The sequence below is a fragment of the Dermacentor silvarum genome, chromosome 10 (genome assembly GCF_013339745.2).
Source record: "Dermacentor silvarum isolate Dsil-2018 chromosome 10, BIME_Dsil_1.4, whole genome shotgun sequence".
NCBI classification, from domain to species: Eukaryota; Metazoa; Arthropoda; class Arachnida; order Ixodida; family Ixodidae; genus Dermacentor; species Dermacentor silvarum.
The window spans coordinates 23779689-23798982 of record NC_051163.1 but is presented as its reverse complement, the minus strand read 5'-3'; the positions used below and the strand labels follow the sequence as shown (position 1 = coordinate 23798982).

The following is a 19294-nucleotide window of genomic DNA, read 5'->3' as shown; positions in this document are numbered from 1 at the left end:
CTAAACTGCCAGAGTTCCGAGAGTAACTCAACCATACAAAGTAGCTTTTACTTCTAAGTTCATTCCTTAAAATAATTCCACTATAAATTATTGCACTGTAGACCTAATAGTACTTAATTTATGATGCAGATAAAGCCCAGAAGCCACCATTATTTTTGTGGTAAAATCTAATTGGGAAATTGATGCGCATCACCACTGTGAACCAATCCAACATACCACGGCAAGTTGCGTCACTATGACTTGTGCATTCAGCCTAGAAGTCGTGCTTTGAAACACACCCGGCAGGAAGCCCCAGTTGATGGGCTAATCTCGTCAAACTACCCCTGATCAGGGGTTTCACTAACAGATGTTGGAATGTGTCCCCTTCCGCAGTAATTTGTAAATGAGCTCTGTTGTGCAGATTGCTCAGCTCAATCAAGGTGATGATGCAAGGAAAATGACTGTTAACATTAACCCACCCTCATCCAAGGTAAAAAGGTCAAACGCACATTTGACTGAGTTAACTTTAAAGATTTAAGCGGCACCTTCGAACAGTTAGCCCATGTCCAACTCTCCCGACCTGCCCGACCCCCCATGAGATCTTTTCAAAATTTATCCATTAATAACCCCGCATTGCCCACTGCACTTCTGATTCCCTTAATTAATCCAATCTCCTAGGCCTAGATAATATCTTGTTCGTCAATCAGTGTCTCGTTCCTCAGCAGTTGATATTTGTTTACTCAGTTTAGATATTAAATTGTTTCAGTGTGCACTAGTGGTATACTGCTTAGATGTTTATGCTGTCCTGTGCTGCACATTCAATGCTATCTTTATTGGGCTATATTTCTATTTATGCGTAGTAATGCACTATGCTAAAGCTTTCAGGCTGTTAGCAGACACTAACACAAAAAAAGCAAACAAACAAAATGTAAATTGATTTCAATTTTACACAATTCTTTCATCATATTTCTCTGGATTACTAATAGATACTGCACTATATGTAAGGAATGTCAGTGTCTTCCACGAAAAAAGAAAAAGAAAGAGAAAACACTTAGCAAACATGATGAGTAGGGTTAATGTGGTATTAGTTAGTTTGCAAACCATGACAGAGAGCCCGAAGGACCGAACAGACTAAAAAGATGACCAGACAAGGCACACTGACAGATGATTAGGCCACACTTTTTCTTCTCGGTTAGTCAAACACAACGGGTGTTAATCTGGAGTGAAACATGCGAATGAGCCAGGCGAAGGAGCGAGCAAAACTAACAGCTGCCACACATAGAATACAGGAACAGTGAGCGAGAAACATGGAGTCTTTAGGGAGTCAAAGAGTACAGAGAGCACCACACATGGAAGGAGTCTTTAGAGAGTCAAAAGAGTATAGAGAGAGCCACGCACACTCCTTCGCATGCAATACTCACAAGATCATCCAACTCTGCCGAAACGCTACGAGCGCGCTGTTTTGCGTGTCCCCGACCGAAAACGAAAAAGAGACATGAGGAGGAAAAAAAAAAAAGAAAAAGAGGAAAGAAAAGGCACAAGACAGAGCAAGGAAGAGAAAAGAGGGAAGACCAGACAAAACAATAGAAAACTTAGAATGCAAGAAATGCTATGAGTAAAGGAACAGGCTTTAGATGTTCTCGTTCATGACGTCATGTTCTGTTATGTTTCATGACAGAACACAGTAATTTATCTCCAAAGGTTTTCCACTTCTGTGTGTTTGTCACGAGTGCAAGTCTCTCATCAAACATAAGTACTACAAATGTTCTTTGTGGAAAAGTTAATGCAGCCACAACTTACTAAATCTTTAGGATACAGTGCGACATACTAGTTTATTTAGAACCTTTATTTAAGACTACGGACGCAAGTTTGCAGACTCTGCATTAGCATGTTGTACCTTGCGTGGCATGAGCAAGGTTCTGTATGATTCATTATTTTTTTATCCCTCGTATAAGAGTTCAACATTGAATCTGTGGTTGCATCACCCATACACCTGAAATGAAACCAAAGTTATGTGTGTGCACTGCATAGAATTGTGACAATGATGAAGGTCTTTTAGCTGTATATGCTGTTAGTGCCAAGTAATGTCCTCAAGATGTTGTTCTATTCCTTTCATCATGTCTGTGTGTTGCATTCCTTTGTACATGCATCACACAATAGGACTAAACAAATAAGGTGAAACTACGCAGTAGTTAAGGTCTGGCCTGGCTTATGTGATGTCTTCATTTAAACGAACGTAAAGAGAATGTAACGCATATGGAACTCTTCCTTCCCCACACCTGACCACGACCAAACATACACAGAAGAGTAAAGCTTAGTTACTTGCAGTTACTGTTTATTCATCCTTATGAAAAGAATGACAACTACATTGTACTTGGAATGCGTTGAATCGACAGCAAACGCCAACATTCACACAAATCCTGGAAATGACGGGTTCGTCGGCTCATCTTACAATAATGAAGTGCTGCTTGCTTCTGGAACATATTAGACTAATCAGACCATCAACTAAAGCCATCAGTTGAGCTGCACGTGGTTTTTCTACTGTTAGCACTGCATCTATGTAAGTTTACAGTAATCAAACTATACCTAGTATTCGACTATAGGATAGTCAAATGCTTGCGATTTTTTCCGAGTGGCTCCTAAACAATGTGGTCACAGCTTGTTGCCACGCCATACAATGTGACTTCATTTTTTTTCTTTCAGTAACCTTCTTTCTTTAAACCCTACTTGAGCCTTGTTAAATGCAAGCTTTTTCTAACGAAGCCCAGTTGTTAGTCCAGCATTGTCCTTGCCCACTTCATGCTTCTTTGTCCCTGTTTCCGAGTCTGATACCTGTAGGATAATGAACAAATAACCCAGCTTCAAGTTCTTTTGATGTGTTTACAGTATTCCAAGGAGGAAAACACAAGTCACAATTTCGTTGTCGCTACAGCTCCAGTGATGTGCGACTGGCAGGTGCGAAGAAGTGTGCCCGTTACCGCCGAGCCGCAGCGTACGAAAGAGAGAGAGAGTGTGAGGGACAGTGTGCTTACCCGTCCTCTTTCTACCAGGTTGGTGATCATGATGATGATGCAGACCCTCTGCTCCCAGATCATGCGCCAATAGTCGTCAAAAGTCGAGGGCAGGGGGCCCTGGGTGCCTATGTAGGCCCTAGGCTTGTTGTAACCCTGTTTGCCAAAAGAGGCGAGAAAAGGGAGAAGGACGGGACGTCGACGGATCAGTGTCACTGGCCACAGTCACTCTCTGATAACAGTGACATCAGTCTTACTGTTTGCAGAGTACTTTCTAATAAAGCAGTGATAAAAGTGACAGGCATGGTCAAGCAGTAACATTACTAACACTACTTGTCAGTTCAGTCATAAGAAGCAGATACAGTTAAAGGCATCTAAAAATGTGACTGCCCATTTCCGTGCAGCCACACAGCCCCCCTTTTTTATGTAGAGTTTCTTGTATTTTGTAGGATATAGCTTTTGAAGCCCCATAAAGATATGGTAGATAATCAAACATATGGGGGAAGGGAGGAGAAGAGTGTTAGATCACCACTGGCCTGACTAGCATGCAAAGCTTTTTTAAAACACTACAGCCTTCATTCTGCTACTCTACTGAAATTTCGCTGTGTACTTGAAGGGCAGGAACACTAATATACAACAAAAGGCGTCAATAAAAGATACTGTAGTAGCTGACACCTGTGGTGCGAGTGCTCGGCTTTCCAACTAGTACTCACATCAATGTAGTTAGCGTTGATGTAGTCAGCTGATTTCTTCTGGCCAGGGGTAGGCTTCAATATAACACGTGTGTGGTCATCTGCGAACATTAGGTGACAAAAGTGAACACACAAACGCACAACCATCATTAGCTACATTTTAGGTTAGCAAGATTTTAGAACCACAGCAGCGGTCTCTAGACCTGCAGATGACTTGCCGTTTGACTTACGATCAGCATCGGTTTGAGTTGAAGAACACTGGCTATAATAAAGCGCGGAACAAAACGGAGTGAGCTGTATGCAAAACACTCCACAAGAACAAAGAACAAATGCTTCTGGTGAGCTAATTACAGTGTAAACCTCTTATAACAATGCTACATAGAAGGGTACATCACTCAGACGATTAGCTACCTCAGTTACTTTTGCGAAGCTATGCTAAAGCACATTGGATTCAATGAATGATGCAATTATCGCAGCAGGTTGGATACAATCGTGAAATTCTGGAAAGGGGAGCACTAGATAAAATGACGTAGGGTAATACTTCTAAGACAACAATGCCAATATGATCATGAATCATCACAGATGGCAAGATGAGTGTACTCTGTGATCCTGCGCACAATTTTATGCAGTTCTAAGAGCTGTCTGGAGCAATTCTTGAAGTGCCCAGATGCTACAACACTATCACCAGGCCCCACCTAAAGCAGAGTTAAAGATGTTGACGGAGCTCCGCCTGACTTAATGTCAAACAAACAACTTGATTTTCAGCTTCCTGAACGCTAAAACTGAGATTTCATTTTTTTTTCAATGTCTCTTTTTTCCTAAGTGGCTTCTTCAAAGGTACGGGTAGAAGAATAAAGCATAGAACAGAATAGAGCCTGCTTAAATGTGCACATTCTCTATGCAGCACCTTGTCAAGGTTGAAACAAAAAGAAGCCCTGCCCTTACATAAGTGTACAGGCACTTTGAGAAGGCAGCTTTTATCTCACTCCAAATATGACGACCGCTCACTCTATAACGACAGAACTCTATCTATAAATAAATGATAACCGGTTATCATTAGTATGTCCAGAGTGAGCTTAATTGTTATAAACTGAGCGGTTATCATTATATCTGTATCATTATAACAACTAGGTTTCTTTCTTTCATGACCGTCATTATAAGTGCACTGAGCTGTAGATGCAGTGTGACCACTATCAGCAACACCATCCGCGGAATCCTTTCTGCTGGCCTGCTGCCAACGAGCAGCCTCATTCAAATGTGCTCTTATCTCGTAGCCAGGTTGTCAGAGATAGCAGAACCTTTGCATTACGATAGTGACGTTCCTCAGCTGCAAAGGGCTTGCAAGCAAACTGCTGTGAGATAACGTCGACGCAAACACGGAAGACGTGAGGCACAGAAACCTGCGGACGTACATGCCACGATGTTGACATATCGGTTCTTCCCCTTGTTCTCTGCCATCTGGGAATAGTCCGAAGACAGATCCAAATCCGTAGCCTGCTGGAGAGACTGCAATGGACAGGAAAAAATGAATAAAGTATGTTAAGCTGGATGTGACGACTCCCAGCAACGAATCACAATTCAATTAAAAATGCTTGTCTCAAATGAATTCCTATGTTTCTTGTGGAAGAATAACCAAATACAGTGAAGGGGTAAACATGAAAAGCATGCCATAGTTAATGCCAACAGCTCTGGCAGCTCTATTAAACTTCATGAACAGAATATTTTTTAGATAATCTTTGAGCTGCAAGCAAGCTATTTGGGCCTTGGTTATTTTCTGCTGATGTATGGCATAACACGGCAACTGTTAACTGGGGAATCGCCTAATTCAATCGCCGTCACTGTTGACCTACTGTTTTTAGTATTCACTAGTTTTCGTGCCTCTTTTCCAAGCAAGTCACTGTACTGTGACAAATCAATAATCGACTCAGCACGTTCATATCAAAATGATCAATGATAACTTATTAAGTGGGCCAAAGAGGACTAATATGAAGCACCACGCAGACAGCTATAAGGTGTTCTTTGACAGGTATGATATTACCTGTGTGCTTGCACGAACGATATATTTTCTTTGACTTTGATTGTAAGAGTTTCTTTTTCTTTACACAAGCACAGTCTGCAGGCCTTCAAGTCATGTCTTGGCTGTGATCGATGGCACGATGGCAACCCAACTAACCTGGTGTTCCCCTTTTGCAGTGGACCATACCAAACATATCTCACATTTTAAATTGTGAACAGTTACTATGTGCTTACGACTGTTGCGGTTTTGTATTTTGACTTACTATTCCAGAACTTGCAGTTTTCTACACAAGAATTTGCATGTGTCACCTTAAACCTGAAATCGTGTATGAGTGCCTTCTCGAACTTTGACGATCTTTTTCTAGTAATGTGGTAAAACTTGAACTTCTGTACAGTTCAAGCATCTCTAATTAGCTGGAGCTTTAACACTACTAATGTCACGTGCATATTGAGCTTGTATTAGTGCTGCTAACCCACCCTGTAATGACCTGCTGGCCTGCAGTATCCAGAATTAAATAAGATAATCAAATCGCGGGGCCTAACTTTTTAAAGCAACACATAAACAATCAGCGATGACATATTGAGGGGCTCTGGGTTAATTTAGACCACCTGAGGTTTTCTAATGCACACCGAAATCTAAGCAAACAAGCATTTTTGCATTCGGCTCCCATCAGAATGCAGCCACTATGGCCCGGAAATCGATCTCAGACTTTGCGGCAAATAAATAAGTAATATGAAATCATGTATAGAAGGACACACAAACAACGCACCTCGTACTCTCTCGAGAACCCGATATCTCCATCGGCATGAAGGTCAGCCACGTGTTTCGCCCATTGGCTCACGTGCACAGAAGCATACTCCGAGTCGTCTGCAATGAGAAATGCAGGAACATGCTCTCATGTACAAAACAGATGGTGTTCATCGTGTGAACAACACAGTAAACATTTTCAAAAAGCCCGCCCTTCTCTGAACCTATAGCAAAAGCACAAGAGATCACAGTGCAAATGCACAAGACATCACTACAAAGCTGAAGACAGCAAAATGTACTTCAACAGACATCCAGAAGATAATTTATTTATTTATTAATTATTATTTTTTTGTTCACGTGAGGTAATGAAAGTGGGCTAGAATTTATTTGTCACACCATAGCCTCTGTCCACAAATGAATGCCTTACACGAAGTCACAACTATGTGCCAAGTCGTAGTCTGTAACCCCCCTCACCCCTCTCTTCTGTACGTGCAACTATGCTCACAACAAAAAAATTAACTAGCGCTTGTCTGAAATCATGTCATCCCTTATGCTATGATGCATTTTGCTGCCAACAACACAATTGTCTAAGTAATACACCATGGCTTGACTGTGACACTAAGCCTGGCAAAAAGCTTGCAGCTCATGTGTATAGCACTTGCTATACTTTAGCATAAAAGCAACACCAGACCTTTCAGCACTATCCATTCAATTCAAATTTATTAACAACACATATGAAAGTCCTGTTGAAGGCCTCCCAGGTAAGAAAGCTGCAAGCGTACAGCTTGACGGTGGCCAGTATCAAGCGTTAACAAACAATCTAGAATGTGTTGTCCATGCTATTGATAATGGATTTAAACTATGTAGACATATGGGCACACTAAAATGGATATACTATATGCCTATACACATAAATAATTATACATACATATTCATTCATACTTAGACAAACAGACACATGTACACATCTATTGCCCAAATGCCCTCAGAGGCTCATAATGAGAGGCCCACATATTGCACAAGATTATAAATGCAATTACAAAATGGTGTGCGACAATGCACAGCTCTGCCCATCAACGGTTAAACATTATTATAGTAGTTATAACAGATAATGCTAAGTAGCTGGCACTATGCTTGTGTTACTAAGTGTGCTTTGCTCTTGGCCATCTATTACAAGCCGCTTTACTGGCAACCTAATTAGCGAACAGGCATGTAGCACTTATACAGAGCAGTATGTAACTGCTGGACTTATCCAAGTGCGTAAATTTTCAAGTGAATTGAGCAGTGAATGCCAGACAAGGAAAAGCATGTGTCGAACACCAAAGCTATGGCACTCACCAAAGGTTTCAGAAAGTTGCGGCGAAGCTCTGTTTCCTGGAGGGTCGTCCAAGTAATAGTAAGCGGCCTGAAAATACTTTCTGCAACGAGAAAAAGAGCGCAAGCATTAATGGACTTGCTGTACGCATGAGACGCTGACAACGAACAAGGTTTTTTTCACTTCATCAGGATGTGAAGCTGAATCAGACAGCTCCCCTACCCTCTCCAAGATTGATACCACCAAAATTCAAGTCCTAATCAATGTGCAATTACATATTTGCACATGGCAGAGGAATAAGGTTGACTTCATCCAACAGTCAAATCTTGAACACTGCCAACTTCCAAGCATTATATGAAGCACTTGAAGCACTGACCAATACTAAATCCTAACCTGATAGAGGGGTCACAGGAAAATGCAAACTTGAACTGATCAGCAGTGAACAAACAGGTGAAGCCTCAGCTAGGAGCCAACGTTTCAACAAAGACCGTGTCAAGATCTGTTTGCTAAAGAAGCATGATATGCTCACAAAGCATAACGAGTCTCTTTCTACACCCTGTCTAAGATAATGAAACTCCTCAAAATCTCTGGCCAAGAAGTGGGCATCAGAAAGGTGATCCACAGATTAAACCAACCCCCTATATTTAGGTTTCTTTACCTCAGTCCTTTTTTGAACATAGGTATCACTCCACACAGCAGCCAGAATATTGTTACTGGTTGAGGTAGCTGCAACACAAAAGCCACCAAGAGAAATGGAAGCCAGGAACCTGAACAGCCTTGGCAAGTCCCCGACGCAGTTCTTGCAATACAAGCCCATGTGAACTCAAACCCATGCAGCACACAGTTCCCGTTCCAAGACACCGGCACTCGTAAAAGCGCCGACGCAAGCGCGTTTTGTCTTCCGATTCCCCGAGGTGCTCCCCGTCCTTATCTCGGAACCACTCCACGTGCTATCTGCTATCACGATTACGAAAATGTCAGACGCGTTGCTCGGCGAAAGCGCCGCGGCGTGGCACACAGCGCGCGACTGAGATAACGAAACCTTACGGCGGGAACCTGAAATGGAAAACGCTGCTGCAGCAGGAGGCTGTGAAAAAGGATAAGCCATCGCAACTGTAAAAGGCTGTGATAAAGAGCTGTGATAAAGAGCTGCGGCACTGTGTGTGCTTGCAGTGCGCAAGAAGACTGTTGAGGTCTCGTTAGAGATGGCATAAAAAAAAATCATAGTAAAAAAAGGCGGGCAACATCTCCTCCTGTCACGTACACCTGGCATTGTGGACTGAGAGAGGACATTCAAAAGGGCTTCTATCAGCAACAGCTGGGCAGTTAATAACTGATGCGGTTCTACATACAAAGGCTGCACAGTCGGCTGTGAGACCTGCTGTACTGGATTAATTGATTGATAAGATAGATAGATAGATATATATATAGACATAGAAAAGTAGGTAGATGGAGAGATAGGTAGGAAAACATAGATAGGCAGGCAGGTAGATAGCTGCAAGATAGGTGCGTAGGTGGATGGATAGATAGATAGATAGATAGAAAAACAAAGACAGGTAAGTAGACAGATAGCTCCACAGATAGATAGGTGGATAGACGGACAGACAGATACCGGTTAAACGACCCCCCCCCAAAAAAACACACACAGGGGCTTTGAGAGATGGTGTTGTGAAGGGCTCCAGATTAATTTGGACCAAGCGAGGTCCTTTAATGTGAACCCAAAGCTTGGTACATGAGCGTTTTGCTCTGGCGGCTGCTGTTTACGGCACAGTCACATGGGCGCCGTATCTTGAAAGCGATCTGCGACGTGGGCAAAGTGTGCGCTCGCGCGGGCCTCATCCTCAAAGCGATCTGTGATGTGGACAAAGTATGCCACGCCGAGTGCCGATAGGTTCGTATGCACTGTGCTTTCGACGTTTAGTTCGCGTTGAAGCAAGCGACAGCACGAACGTCAATTCGTTCGCTGCTACTGCCGCGCTTCCTAACTCCAGCGTTGTGACAGTGAGGTTCCGCGGTCGTCGAGCGAGACGTGTTCATGTTTACCTGTGCGCTTCGCACCGGTAGTAAGTGAATGTTCACAAGTTTATGCGGCCGATAAAACTAATATCATTACTTCGTATAGTTGTCTACTAATTTGCTATCACAATCGATGCATCGCCTCTCGGCCGAAACTGCACCATTTTTTATCGCTCTGCGAAGAAAGCAGACAGCGTAAAGCACGGGGGTACGCGCATTTCTGGAATGGCAAAACCTTCTCCACCTTTTTCACAAGAGCGTAGCTGTGGCCACGGCTCGCATGGTGCAGCTCATATTGAGCGCGATAGTACACATTGCCACATACTTGGTAACTCAAGTTTGTGCGACGGTTCGTTTCGAACCCTGTTCCCTCGGCACAGCAACCCAATGCTCTAACCGTTCGACCATGGACCACACGGTGACAAAGGTTGGCAGTGAAACGGTTAGATACAAACATTCGAACAAACATAGATACATAGATAGACAGATGGATAGTTAGCCCCCCGGAAAGTCCGTGAAGTACTCCGAGAATGCGCACGCATTAAAAAAGGTGGTGCTACTCACTTCCACAGAACAAAGGAGATGATGGCCAGAAACAGCGCAAACGACACGCACACCACACCGGCCACCACGGCGGCACTCAGGCTGGGATCGGAATAGGCACCATCGTTGAAGGCTGCGCACCAATCGAAACGGTCGTGTCAGGGGGACGAACGTCGTCAAGACGAGGAGGAGAATCAAACGGGAGGTGGGGAGGGGGGAACAAAGCCACAGACAAGCGTTATATACTACTGCGCAATTGTCCACGGGAGCTGAGAAAGGCCAGACGTGCCTTGCTCGCTTTCTCAGCGGCTTTCTGGCATGCTCGGCTCGCTCGCAAGGCCATTCTCAACATGCTAGGTTTTCGAGGAGGTTTGCTTAGCGATCGCCTGCTGCATTCAGCGGGATGCTTTCAGCCAAGCAAGACTCGCAGCGCTGCCCAATCGAAAAAAAAACAACCACATGTCCCATAGCTCCCGTATCCAAAAATCCTGTATGTTATGTGGGGACATAAGGGTATTTAAGCAAAGTCCCTACATGTTTATATGGGATTATTGGATACGGGGTTCGTGGTGCATATGGTTTTTTTCGATCGAGTGGCACAGGCAAATGAGAGATGCAGTTGACTTTCGTTAATACGACCTTGTAGAGAAGTACCAAATGGCAACCATGCATGCTAAACACTATTTTATCATTCAAATACAGTAATTTGACTTCATTCAGTAAATTGCTGGGCCAGTGGTACAACATTTTGTGCAAAAGTGAGCACTAAAGTGGTATGGAAAGACAGCAAAGAACATGAACATGTTGCAAGTGAGCATCTTTCCTTTTCATGCTCTCCGCTGTCTTTCAGTACCACTTCAGTAGCGCTCCTTTTTGCGCAAAACAGTAATTCAAACCAACAGTCCGTGTCCTAAAGCGGTCGCATTGTGAAAGTCGACTGTACCATTATATTAGTCTCATGTCTAACTGTGAGACTAACTGAAGCGATATGCCCAATGGCTAGCAAGACATGCGATGTCATAAAGCAGTGCGCGCACAACTTGAGTTGCTGAGACTAGGCATGGTAAAAATTTTCCGAGCCTGCCAGATGTGGACGAAATAAATTATGTTATGACGAAGCACCCCGTGCTAACAACTATATCAGGTTTTCCCATGCACACTGACCATTAGGAGTGAAAGGGCCAACTGTGCACTTAAAGCGTGAAGAAAGTGTTGGACCAATTACAGCTGTCTCGTGCCTGACGTACCAGCCCTGGCTTACCAAACGTTTCGAGTGAAAGTTCATTTATCTCAGTTTGACTAAATGTACTGCTTACCATAACCTTTCTGTGGAATTTTAAGTGAAATATACTGTCACAATGCTCAACAATAATGTGATCGTCATTGCAATCCTCCCAGGTTCATAAGCCTACGCTAAGTTGATTAAATACATCCCCACAGACATCTACACTAAGAGGAGACATCTTAGGCTCTGCTTAACCCAATCAAAATGCTTACTCAACCAAACAATAATAAGTTTGTTGCTCAAGCATGTTTATCGCTCAACCCTTACTGCACTGACTCGCTAACAATAACGGCAAGGTCATAGAAGCTAGCATGCACAGTTCAATACATACACAATCTAAAGTAAATATGAAGCCACAGAGGAAACGCTAAAGCATGTGGCTCAAACAGGTGAGCTGAGTGTTGCAGAAGCTTAATCCGAAACAGGTACAACACCAACGACAAGGGCAGACGTGCCAGTTGAGAGCACGGGCATCAACTAGGCATGCATGTGCAGCAACTCAGATGAAAGATGTGCACAGACGTACGCATGTCACCAACATGTCACCATCCCAAAACACAGTTGACAAGACTGGAAGAGATGACTTTTGCTGTCACATTCATATTGCCACATAAATTTTTGCCAGAACGTCATACGCATTATCAAAGCACGTCAAGTGCACACTTTCAAAGGCAATTGAAATCCGCAAGCCCCATTGGCTCCTTTCTGCAAGCTCGCACGAAGGAGCCTATTAGGAATGCAAATTTTAGAGGCCTTGGGTTTCAGTTGCCAGAAAAAACGAGCATGCGAATGGGGTAAGGGTAGTTTTTGTAGCAAGACGCAAGAGCGCAAGTCAATACAGATGCACCATCGAAAGGCAAAGAGACAGAAGGCGTGCAGAGCTTGAAGGCAGACGGTGACATGCAGAAGAATAGGTTGCAGAAAAGGAGAGAGAGAGAAAAACAACCGTTGAGAGAGAGAGAGAGAAGTGGTGAGAGACGACGTGGGCCCGGCGTGTGGTGTCAACTTACTCTGACACTTACTCTGGAGGAGCACCTTCCGGGAATCAGAAAACTGCCCTTTGAACACGGTCGTCTGGTCAATGATACTCCGCGTCGCCCCCTGCACCTTCACCTCGTACAGCGTGTTGGCCGTCAGGTTTGGTATGAACATCTGGGCGCAGAAGAAAGGAGGGGGGGGGGGGGCAAACGGGTTCACAAGTGAAGATGAGCATCAATCAGGTGCACACAGCACAAATCCAATGTACGCATCATCTAGGGTAACACCATCTGTCATGGTGTTCATCGCAGCTGTGGCAGATGGCACCACTATTCCGTTCCAGCAGACTCAACATGTTTTGCATGGTGTTGCCTCAGACAATGCGCACATCGGATTTATATGGGATGAAACAGGCAAGTAATGCCCGCAAATGTGGCGTTATACTGAACCCACTGTAAAGTGCTACCTTTGCGTGAAACTTGAGTAGAAATCAGCCGGCGGTTTAGCTGGAACAGTCACGTATACCTCACACTCCTGTTTATCCAACACGTCATTTGAAACTAGGGCCGGTATTTTGTAACAATGCCTTTCCGGTAATAATGCCTTTTCGCGCTTTGTCAGTGGTCGCAGCGATGGTCCGCTTGCGTTATCAACGGCATCAGCCAGCCGTGAGCGGTGGATGATAAGACTAGAGTAGAATAAGTCATAATGCCTCGCTACAAAATCGCGGCCTAGGATTCTTATACGGTCCAAAATTTTGTTACAGTGGGCCTTCGAACAGATGGAGACACTCACGACGTGGTCTAGCCGGTCGGTGGCAGCCATGGCGATCTCCTCAAAGCCCCAGGCCTCCTCCGAGCGGTAGTGCACAAAGTAGTAGTCCACTTTGTTGTAGTAGGTCTGCGGCCGCTCCCATTGCAGGAAGAGACTGTCCAATGACTGGCAGGTCAGGTTCACTATGATTGGCGCACTGGGGCCTGCGCCGCAAGAATAGAAAATCAGCATCAAGCCCCTCGTTCAAATTACATCTGTGCACGGCCCATTAGGTGTCAGCACAGCAGCTTGGGGCACGCACCCTGGACGTCTGTCTGTATCTTGAGCAGGTTGCTAGATTCCCCGAGATGTTTCTGCGTGAAGGCCTTCACCCAGATGTCGTAGTACGAGAATGGCCCTGCACAGCATATGAGCAGAACAGGAATGATTACGTCTTGAAAAAAAAAAAGGCACTTATAATGTTGGAGTGGACTAATCGACCGCCCTGCAGCCTGATTGGCTCCGTGGCAGCAGGACTGCAGGGTGGTCTGGCTACAAGCGGCATTCACCAGTGTACTTAAAGAGCACGACATACCAACTATGTGGCACCCTGCCAAGTATACCTGCTTCCCCATGTAGTAACTGCCCACACAGTATCTCTTAAAAATTATACCACCCCTTCCTTCTTAATCCAGAGACAATGTCTTTACTTTGTCTGCTAAAGCAAGCAATAGCTCCAAGTACAAAATAAAATAAAAAGCACACATTGATGTAGGTGAACAACACCTACATGAAAAAGTCAAAATGAGCGACAGTGTGGACATGTCGGTGTGAATGCAACTTCAAACCCCGACATGCTGCCAGCCACGACGCACACAAATACGATTACAATTACCTGGTCCTGTCTACGAACCATGTCACACTCCGAGAAATGAAAGTATGCAAAAATCGCTGTAGGTTCATAACAATTTTGGATGAAGAACCCAGCAGCGATGCGCCTGCCGTCGGGTCTTATCATCGTCCTCAGCGAGACGAGTAAATGAAAGCCCGCTTGTCCACATGCGGTAGTGAAAGCTTGCTTCAACCTCACTCTTTGAGCATCTCTATTCACAGACAGCCCTCCTTGTCCCACAGGTTCAACCATGTGTGCACAGTTTCTCTGTGTGTGTGTGTGTGTGTGTCTGTGTGCATGAAACAAAAGCTTTAAATCAGGTGTTCACTGCTTTCCACGAGTTTTGGTTTATAGTTGGGAAGTGCTCCTGTCTGTAAATTAAATACACAGTTTCTTCGTACGCCGGTGAATGAGTGCCAGTCACCAGTTTACCCTTTTGATGCGTACTGATGCCCGGCAGGTCTTTAAGAACCTTCTTCCCTTACGCCAGTGGTCGCTTGACAAGTTATGCAACACTCTTCATTAGGGATGTTCTGGAACATTTCCACAACACTGATGCGCGCCTGTGGCGTTAGGAGTGCTGCAAGATGGAGCATCTAGCACCCCTTTAATCTGGTGTCATCATCATTCATCCTGTCTTCCTCTTCTCCTCTTCCCGCTGTGCGGAGTAGCGGGCTAGAGCCCACTAGCTCAGGCCGACCTCTCTACCTCCTTTCAATAACATGTCTCTGTCTCTCTTGTTTCGTGAAGCACAAGCAGCCCTAAACATTTAAGCGTGTGGCCATCTTCTGCGCTTACCTACAGCGGTTGGACATGAGCCAGTTGGTCCAAGTTATCTTTGGCTTAACATCTTAATATGTTTAGAAGAGCAGAAAATTGGGCTAACTGGTTTAGATTCATAGTTGGGGGCAGCGTAAGGAATGATAGACAAAAAAGCGGACAAGTTTGCACTCGGTCGTGCAACGCTTAGGCACAGCGAAAGTGTCAAACCTCAAGTCTTACTGGCTGCTACTGCTAGGTCTTAACTTGGTTTAACTTAACTATGCATGTAGGGAAGGTATTCTCGAGCGATCATTTTCGAAGGTACCTTCGTTTTCACGACATTTCGCGTGACTAGCGCTGGACGCATCAGCGCCTACGAGCGACAGCGTTCCTGGCATGCCACAAACGCAGGCAGGCGGGCAGGAGCTGTGCCTGTGTCGGGTGAAGCGAGCACGCACCTATGCATGCGCGGCTAGGCAACGCGGGCGGCGTCGACAGCAGCTCTGCCCCCATGTTACCTCGTTGGTGCTGCTATCTTTCTTTCTCTATCTCGCTCTCATAAAGAAACAACAACAACAACAACAAAACGACAAACAGGGAGCTCGCACCGTGTTTGTCGTTTCGTTTTTCTTTGTCGACAGGCAATCGACAGCTGCAATGCACTACGCTCTGGGAATCCACTCACGGAGATTGGTGAGCGCATATTCCTGAATGGGCTGCGGGTGGGAGACTGTGCGGCGCTGCTGCTGCGCCGAGCCGTTGCGCGACGGCTGAAAGTAGACGTAGTATCCCTGAAGAACCCCGTTGGGCTTCTCGGGTTCCCGCCACTTCAGCCGCACCGTGTTGTCCGTCACGCCCATCGCCGTCACGTTCACAGGTGGGCTCGGCACTGTGCACCACGGGAGAGAGAAGGCGAGGAACATTTGGCGTTAGGGAACAGCGTCATCAAAATGAAAAATGGAACAAGATGTACTCCGCATGACGGTTATTACTCCTCCATTGACTATCATCATAGGTTACTGTGTACCGCAGTCTGTGCTGTGGTGGACAATTTAAGCGCGAACAAGAGATCACAAAGCAGAACACACCTTTGTAAGTAATAACTCAAGAGCACAATCTGGTCATCAAAGATGGCATACAGTCTTCAGACCAAGTGCACAAGTCGAAATCATGCTGACACTACAGAAATTGGCAAAAGCAGGAAAAAATTTTAATAAAACAGGGAATGAAAGAATGCATTCTAGTAGCCTTAACTCGTTTACATTTCATTTGTCCGCAAAGGTATATATAACCAGGTGTTCACAAAAAAGTCATCTTGTCTTTAATCCATAATAAATAACTACAAATCAAATTTACAGAGGAAGGTTTTAATGCAAGGAAGGTGATTAATCGAATCTGTGAGAGATAGCGCAATGCGGAATAATCTCGTCAGAGTGACACTGAGTTCACGCAGAAATGGGAGACACAACTGTTAAAATGAGATACAGAAAGTGAGGCTGATAGAACACTTGCCTCCCTCGTCGGTCATGACCGGCACGACCACAGCCGGTCCTCGTCCGGCAGGGTTGAACACTTGCAGAGACACCAGGTACTGAGTGAAAGTATCCAAGTTCCGGATGGTGTATTGCTGCATTAGAAAGGAGGCATGACATGTTATCACAGAATGCCCACAGAACTCTAGCAGCTGATACTTAGAAGTTCAGGATTATAATTACATTGAAAAGGACACAACACCAAATTGTCCGTTACCCACTCTTACGCATCTCACAGCAAGTTGGCAAAGCTTTAGTGCATACTATATGTTTGAATTATTTTATTATTGCACTTGAATTGCAGAGCAGTTTGGCATGCCAATACTAACACGAGTCGTGTTCCGCATAGTTTCATACCCAATATGCGCATCTCAGCTATTAGTAGTCAGCCTGAGATCATTCCTGCAGGTGTTCTCTGGTTTGTGCTCTTCTACATGCAGAAGTGAAGATATCCACAAGACGCGTGTATTACAATGATAATCAGTAGGACTCCTCTTCATTAAAGCTTGTACGCCACCAGGTAAACTTGTTATAAGAACTGACATTTGGGTGAGTCGGTATGGGTTCATTTATTTAAGTTTAGGTTTGCCCTGTAAAAAAAGAAGGGCTTACTATCAGATAAGCAAATTTTTGCATTTCACACGTTAGACGTGAGACATGATTAATTCTTATTTAAAAAGGCCCGAACTTCAACGCTTGTTCACCAACTGTGCTACGTGCATGCTCAAGTTTCACCACCTAGTTCAGTGACCTCCAACTGAATAGCATACAGCTGACACCAAAGGGCAATGACCTGAATGGCCACCTATCTCAATGCTCATTTACCAAGGCTAGTATAGAATAAGCATACTTTCACAATTTACAGTATACACATGTGCATTGCCTCTTACATACACAACCGCAACTTGTGACCAGTCACTACTGACTTGTCCTTACTGTAGAGTAAATAGTTAATGTAGAGTAAATAGTTAAAACTTTAGTACTTCATACAGTGCTAGTCAAAATCATGTACCGACTGAACTCTATAAAGCTGTGCAGATAAGCAATTGTAAATATACGACATGATGTGCACATACAAATGTTTTCTTAAACGGCTGCTAAGCACAAGGTTGCGGGATCAAATCCCAGCCACGGCGGCCGCATTTTGATGGGGGCGAAATGATTTCGGTGCACGTTAAAGAAACCCAGGTGGTCCCAATTTTCCGGTGTCCCCCGCAAAGGCGTGCCTCATAATCATATCGTGGTTTTGGCATGTAACACGCCATAATCTAATCTAATGTTCTATTAAAGCTTGTGAATGTATCCACTTGTTCTCGAATAAGATATTTCCAAAGCCGAGAAAGTGGCACAATGCAGTAGTATTGTATTATGCTGTGAACAGCAACTGCAAATTTGATAACTGCACAAGTCCCTAATAAATATCACAATGTCATCAGTAAATCTATACACTTCACGAAATACATAAGCTAAACAGCCTTTATAACAGTAATTAACAACTGTATGTATGGAAGTTACTCAAGAACGCTGCTATGACAAGCGGGAGGTCATGTGTGAGGACATGATGAGGCACAGAGTGAACTTGGGCTTGCCCAGACATGTTGGACATGGCAGGAAAACATGCCAAACATGACCCGCTGCAAAGAAAGTTCCAATCAAATGCCAGGCTTGGAGAAACTACTAAACATTCTAGGCTGCTGCAAAATCAACCCTGAAACGAAACGCACCACGCGATGGGTACCGCAATCGCATTTTGACATGCGCAGCAGACCATCATGTAACGCATGGAATGAAATTAGCATGTCCAGACATGTTGGACATGGCTCGCGAGACACGAACGTTTATTGCAAGCAAGTGGCGAAATAAGCTAGCTCGAAACAGCTCAGCGAAGGAGCTAAATAATTTGGCGAACGCGCTACAGAATATGTATGAGGCTCATATGAGCACTGTTGGATATTTTCCAGGCCCCGCAACGCGAATCACTCCGTCCAAAGCTGCCAAAAAATAATAAAAACGGAGTTCATGGCCAACGCACGACGAGCTACAGGGAATTGCGCTGCGACACCTCACTCAAAGCCAACCAGACTGGCTTCAGTTTACGCAACACCAAAACAACTTTCGCTCTTCGCAGGACGCCAGCGCAACCCGGATGAAACCTCTCCGCGCGCGCGGACCACCACACCTTGCTTCTCTCGCGGAACTAGTTCCAGACCCGATATACTCGGCTAGCAAGAAAACCAACAACTAACTAGTCGATCGGCCAGAGGAACACGACTTCTCCGAAGGGTTCCCGACAAGGGAAGCGTCTTTCAGGGCAATATCTTCGGGACCTGCGCGTGGTACGACCTCGCGGGCACGGTAGATTAATCGCGACGCTCTCGTTAATAAAACACCACGCAGCGCGCATAACAACAGGGACGCACTCACGACCGTGTGCATGCGATTCATTCGGTTTCCCGTCGAACGGGGGTCGATACATTATTTTGCTCTCGCTTGTAGTACTCCACAAACAACCGGCTTTGTTTCACGCGTTTCCATTCATACTTTCGGCGGCGCAGGCTTTTCAAGAGTGATCAAGCCGACCGATATAAGGTGTAGACGGTGCGTAACGAAAGGAGAAAATAAATACTGCGATCGCCCGAAGAAGGGGGGGACGCCGATCGGAGAAAAAGATCTTGCCTTGGAAGAAAGGGATGATGCGGACACTCCGTGATCTTTTTTTGTAGCAGGCGGGTAGAAAATGACGGGAGAGGATGCAAAAGACGCCGGAGAGCA

The 19294-nt window shown here is 44.8% G+C and overlaps 1 protein-coding gene across 1 annotated transcript in view; it reads right to left on the bottom strand.

Moving 5' to 3' along the window:
• LOC119466527 (tyrosine-protein phosphatase 99A-like) overlaps nt 1–19294 on the bottom strand; it is a 206952-nt gene that overhangs the window by 15138 nt on the left and 172520 nt on the right. Inside the window, exons 6-17 of the mRNA XM_037727048.2 lie at nt 16503–16617; nt 15676–15879; nt 13659–13754; nt 13379–13560; nt 12616–12757; nt 10342–10453; nt 7785–7864; nt 6469–6566; nt 5095–5188; nt 3704–3783; nt 3012–3146; nt 1401–1436 (exon numbers count right to left, since the gene is read on the bottom strand). Of these exons, the coding sequence (XP_037582976.1) occupies nt 1401–1436; nt 3012–3146; nt 3704–3783; nt 5095–5188; nt 6469–6566; nt 7785–7864; nt 10342–10453; nt 12616–12757; nt 13379–13560; nt 13659–13754; nt 15676–15879; nt 16503–16617 (1374 nt within the window). The remainder of the gene's footprint in view (nt 1–1400; nt 1437–3011; nt 3147–3703; nt 3784–5094; nt 5189–6468; nt 6567–7784; nt 7865–10341; nt 10454–12615; nt 12758–13378; nt 13561–13658; nt 13755–15675; nt 15880–16502; nt 16618–19294) is intronic.